Source organism: Elephantulus edwardii, unplaced genomic scaffold, assembly GCF_000299155.1.
Source record: "Elephantulus edwardii isolate Elephantulus edwardi_28Jun2011 unplaced genomic scaffold, EleEdw1.0 scaffold00015, whole genome shotgun sequence".
NCBI classification, from domain to species: domain Eukaryota; kingdom Metazoa; phylum Chordata; class Mammalia; order Macroscelidea; family Macroscelididae; genus Elephantulus; species Elephantulus edwardii.
The window spans coordinates 18311963-18317522 of NW_006399765.1; the positions used below are offsets into that span (position 1 = coordinate 18311963).

General features: G+C 52.1%; 1 protein-coding gene across 1 annotated transcript in view; it reads left to right on the top strand.

Moving 5' to 3' along the window:
- The first annotated feature begins 210 nt into the window (after nt 1-210).
- PABPC1L (poly(A) binding protein, cytoplasmic 1-like) overlaps nt 211-5560 on the top strand; it is a 27554-nt gene continuing 22204 nt past the window's right edge. Inside the window, exons 1-2 of the mRNA XM_006881725.1 lie at nt 211-403; nt 4379-4572. Coding sequence (XP_006881787.1) covers nt 211-403; nt 4379-4572 — 387 coding nt within the window. The remainder of the gene's footprint in view (nt 404-4378; nt 4573-5560) is intronic.

Here is a 5560-nt window from a genome sequence, read left to right on the forward strand (position 1 = left end):
GAGGGGTCCCAGGTGCGGTCCGGGGGCGGGGTTCCGGGGCGGGTGCTCCCTGATTGGCCCGAAGGGTCGGGGGGGGCTTAAAGAAGAGGTGGGCGGTCCTCGGAAGAAGATACCCCGCTCTCCGCCTTTCCAGGTTGCCGGCCCGAGCCGAGCGCGCTGTCGGGCACCCGGAGCGCGGAATTCGCTCGCTGGCCGTCTAAGACGCCCACCATGCACCCCAGCGGCCGGGGCTACCCGATGGCCTCGCTCTACGTGGGCGACCTGCACGCGGACGTCACGGAATCCATGCTCTACGAGAAGTTCCTGCCGGCCGGGCCCATCCTCTCCATCCGCGTGTGCCGCGACGTGGCCACCCGGCGCTCGCTGGGCTACGCCTACATCAACTTCCAGCAGCCCGCCGACGGTGAGCTGGGGTTGGGGGCCCGCGGACACCCGGACGGCAAGCCTGGAGAGGAGGGGACGCGCGGACACCCGGTCGGCAAGCCTGGGGGGGGGGGAACCTGCGGACACCCGGACCATGAGTCCAGGTTAGGGGGATCCTTCGACGGTAAGCCCGGGGAGGGGGGCCCGCGGACACCTACCCGGACCGCGAGCCCGGGGAGGGGGCGACCCGCGGGCATCCGGACCGTGAGCCCAGGTAGGGGGTACCCACCGACGGTAAACCGGGGTGGGTCGTGGACACTGGACCGTAAGCCCCAGGATGGGGGACCGTGGACACCATGACTGTGACTCCGGGGAGCAGGACCCACCGACGGCGACCCAAGGGAGGGGGGACCCGTGGACGGCGAGGCGGTGGGGGGTGCGGGAGCAAGGGGGACCTGCTGACCTACGGACAGATTTGCCCCAGGCTCCCCACCTGCCTCGGCCTCTTACACACACACACCCTACCCACTCAGCTTCTCCAGCATCTTCGTTTTGCAGGGGGCCCTCCTGGGTCGAGAAGTAGCGATGCGTGCTGATTGGCGTTTTTCAGCGGGGGACGCGCCCAGGGCGCAGCTTCGGGCCTGGAAGGAGCCCGGCAGCTGGGAGGGTTTGGACACCTTGTTTGCTCTCTCGGGGCCTCAGTTGTGAGAGGGGGAGATGCAGAGCACCTGGTGACGATTCCCAGGACGCAGCCAGCCGAGTGGGGAAGCTGGAAGGGCTTTGGGGGCAGCATGACCTGGGGTCTGCACGTGACGCCTCCGCCTCCAGATCCTCATAAAGCCTCTATGACTGGCTCCAAATCCCGGTCCTCAGTCTGGATACGCGGTTCGAATCCACCAGCCGCCCCGCTGAAGAGGGAGAGATGGGCCGTCTCCTCCCCTGTGATTTACTGCCTCAATTCCGACTCCACGCCACACAAAGCCTCTTGAGTGGCGAGGATTAAAGATTAAGAGCATCCCTTTGTGCTTGCGCTGTTACTTTAGGGTGTAATACGGAGTACAGTTTAACCCGTGGCACCTCAGTTTCTTCACCTGTAAAATGGAGCTATGACTTGTTCCCTAATGACGTGGAAGAATGGAGACCTGGTGTACGCTCATTAAGTAATATGCAGCTCTGATGGTATGAAGCTGCGCTGCAATCCCAAAGACACAAGGTTCAGATCCACCAGATGCTCATGGGAGAAAGATGGGCAGCCTCCTCCCTTTGAATTAACTGCCTCTGAAACCCCCCTGCAGGGTCTGCCATAGGTCATTCTGACTTGATAGCGAGCAACATTGAATGAGAACTTAAAAAGTTAATAGCTGTGCGAATACAGTCTGTATTAAGGTTTCATAAATATCACCGAAATGGGCTTGCCCCAGGTAATTCAAAAGAGGGTACGCTTTACATTTTCTGGGTTTATTGAGGGATAGGGGATCCCCTAGCTGAGGGGGAAGGGTTGTCATGTGGAGCCTGTTCCCAGCAGATGACAGACCACTGATTGAACTTTTCCTCTTTATTTCCTCTTCCTCAGCCTTGTGGAAGCCTGAAGCTTCTTCCACTGACTTGGGCGCAGCCCCATCCCTTCTTCTAAAAGGAAGGGAGTCCCGGAAGCAGGGGACAGCATATTGCTTGTACTTTTTAAAGGACAGTGAGAAAAGGACTGTAGTACTGGCAGGAGAATGGGCTTAGGCCATAGGTTTCGTGGTGACAGTGGTTAGTCACACGGTATACCTGGTGGGCACAGTGATTAAACCCTTGACTGTTAGCTGAAAGTTTGGCAGTTCAGATTCACCCAGCTGCTCCATAAGAAAATACCTGGCGATCTACTCCCATATAGATGATAGTCTGGGAGAGTCTGTGAGGCCATTATCGGGTCATTATGACTGCTTCTTGGAGGCAAGGATTCTGAAGCCCCGTCTGCCATACGTTGGACATGTTGCAAGGTGGGACCAGTCCTTGGAGAGGGACATCATACTTGGGAAGGTGGAGAGACAGCACAAGAGAGGAAGACCCTCAATGAGATGGATTGATTCAGTGACTGGGGTAATGGGGGTAGGTGTGTCAGATACTGAAGTTGGCACAGGATAGAGCAGGATTTAGGGCTGTTGTACATAGGGTCGCTATGAGTCTCAGGTGACTCAACAGCACATAACAACATGAGTCAGAATACACTCAGGCGCACAGCAAGTTTACCAAGAAGTCCCTACATGGTGCAAATGGTTAACAAGCTCAGCTGTTAATCCAGAGGTTGGAGGTTTGGGGCAACTTAGAGGTCCCTCAAAAGAAATGCTTAGGGATCTACATGTGAAAAATCAGCCAGGTTTTCATCAGTGAGGGAGCTCTGGTGGCCTAGTGGTAAGAAGCTGGGCTGCAATCCCAAAGGTGTGTGGTTCAAATCCACCAGATGCTCCATGAGAGGAGGGACAATCTTCTGTGCCTGTTGAATCTGACTCGATGGTACACAACAAAAAAAGGAAGAATTGCTGTTGAAATCCATGTGGAGCACAGTTCTACTCTGATGCATTTGAATAGGTGTTGTTGATTGCCTTTGAGTCGCGCACGACTCATAGCTACCCTATGAACAAAAGGCCTGCAGCCCCATGAATCCGTATGTACTTGGCGAGAACTGGCATCATTCACCAAATACCTATCCTTGACCAGGCACAAGGAGTGAGGCACTTTGCACACTTGGTTTCATTTTCGGTCTGTCTCACGGAGGTGGGATACCTGTGGCAAAGAGGGAAAAGTAGGTACTATCATCATCTCCACTTCTCGAGTAGGGGCGGAGAGACTCAGGTCATGTTAATGCCCCCAGTGCCACTGCTGGGACCTGAATCTCAGCACTGCTGTTCAGCACCTCTGAGCGTCACTTACCTCCAACCGCTGCCACTTGCCATGTCAGCCCCACCTGTCTGCTTGTTAAAGAGCAGAATGGCTCTAACTTTGCCACTGACCTAATGAAGGTACCTTGTTTTCTCCACTGTAGTTCACAGGTGGTGTGTGGTCACGGGGTCGTAGAGGCTCACCAGAGATGATAAAAGGTGAAGGACCAAGCACTTTATAGGCAAATGGCGAAATAGAGCTTCCCTGTGAGGAGAGACCGACCGGTCCTTGGAGAAGGACATCATGCTTGGGAGGGTGGAGGGATGGCACAGGAGGGGAAGGCCCTCTGTGAGATGGATTGATTCAGTGACTGGGGTAATCGGGATGGGTGTGTCAGAGACTGTGCAATTGGCACAGGGTAGAGCAGGGTTTAGGGCTGTTGTACATAGGGTCGCTATGAGTCGCAAGCGACTCCACGGCACATAACATCTTTTTTGTTCCAGAAGCAGGCATAGCATACTTAAAGCCACATACTCTTCTCAGGGTTAAGAAAAGCAGGAAACGTCCTAACAAATCAACTTATCCCTGATTAATCAAGGCTCTGTGTTCTTTATCTCAAGAAGGCAAATGGATATGTAACTCTGATTCCAGTGGAAATGCTGAGCTTATTTGTAACCCCCTGCATTCCAGGAGATTTTGTTAGCAAGAATTCTGGTGCACTTAACCCTTTAAGGGGTCAGGGACTCAGAAGATCGCTGACAAGGAATAGAACTGGATCTAGGTTGTTTTCAACCCAGACCCCCTGAAGGTCCCTCGTTTTCAAGTGTCTCGGGTGTTCCTGGAACATGTCCTAGTCCAGCAGACCTCTTATTGTCACTAAACCCTTCAGGCATTCCTCATCCCATCTGTAAAATGAGATCCAGAATCCAGGCTCATGTGACTATCATGAGGACTTGAAGGAAATCATCACTGGAAGGGGAGAAGCTTGCCCTGTGTACGTGAATTCTTACCTGTTGATGCCTCCTGAGCCTCCCGGCTCTTTCATAGAACTCAAAACACTGACTCTTTCTTGGCTCCTCGTTTTAGCATAGAAGCCACCTTGGTAGCTCAAGGAAAGAAAATTAACATGCCTTTTTCCTCTTCTGTCCAGCGGAGCGAGCCCTGGACACGATGAATTTTGATGTGATCAAAGGCCAGCCCATCCGTATCATGTGGTCCCAGCGAGACCCAGGACTTCGCAGGTCAGGAGTGGGCAACATCTTCATCAAGAACCTGGAGGACTCCATTGACAACAAGGCCTTGTATGATACCTTCTCTGCCTTTGGGAACATCCTCTCTTGCAAGGTGGGTGTCCTTCTTTGGAAGAGTCTGTGCCACATACCTAGGTATACAGTGGAGATACCAAGCCATACTTCACTTTGTTTTATTGTCGTTCTCACTTGACATTTTACACAATCCTTTCTGTGAGATTGTAAGCTGAGCAAGCACAGTGTTCATAATACTATGAAACATAACCTGTTTTATCAGTTAGCCTACCCTGTGTTACACCTGCCCCAAAATGCAGTGGTTATAAATAACAACCATGTATTTAGCTGTAATTCTTTAAAGGGTACCTGGGACTGAATTCAAGCCCTCTTTGGTTACGGCCAGGCTCCTTCATGTGTCCACTGGGGTTGACTGGATGGCTGTGCTTCTGGGAACTGACTGGCTGTCCGCTGGAACAACCCAGATCTCCTCCCTGTTGCTTGTCATCCTCTAGTAGACTAGTTTGTGCTGTCCACATGGCAATGACAGGGTTCCATAAGACACACTAGAAGGTCACTGTTACAGTACTGTCCAGTTAACTACAACTCACAGCAACCCTGTGAACAACAGATTGAAACTGCTATCTCCTGGGCCAGCCTCACAGTCTCCTCCACAGTCAAGCCCATTGCTGCAGTCACTGTCAGTCCATCTCCTTGAGGACCTTTCTCTCTCTGACCCTCCACCTTTCCCAGCATCATGTCTTTTTCCAAGGACCAGTATCTCCTGACAATATGCCCAAAGTTTGTGAGATGAAGTTTCACCATCCTTGCCTCTGCAGAGCACCCTGGTTGCATTTCTTCCAAGACAGATGTGCTTGTTCTTTGATCAGTCCATAGGCTATTTCGTACTCTTCTCTAGCTCTATAATTCAGAGGCATCAGTTCTTCATTGGTCTTCCTTATTCATTGTTAAATTTCAGATGAATATGAAGCAATTGAGAAATACCTTGATTTGGATCATGTGCACCTGTATTTAAACTGATGTCTTGATGTAATCCATATAGAAGGCTGTAGTCTTTTTTAAAAAAA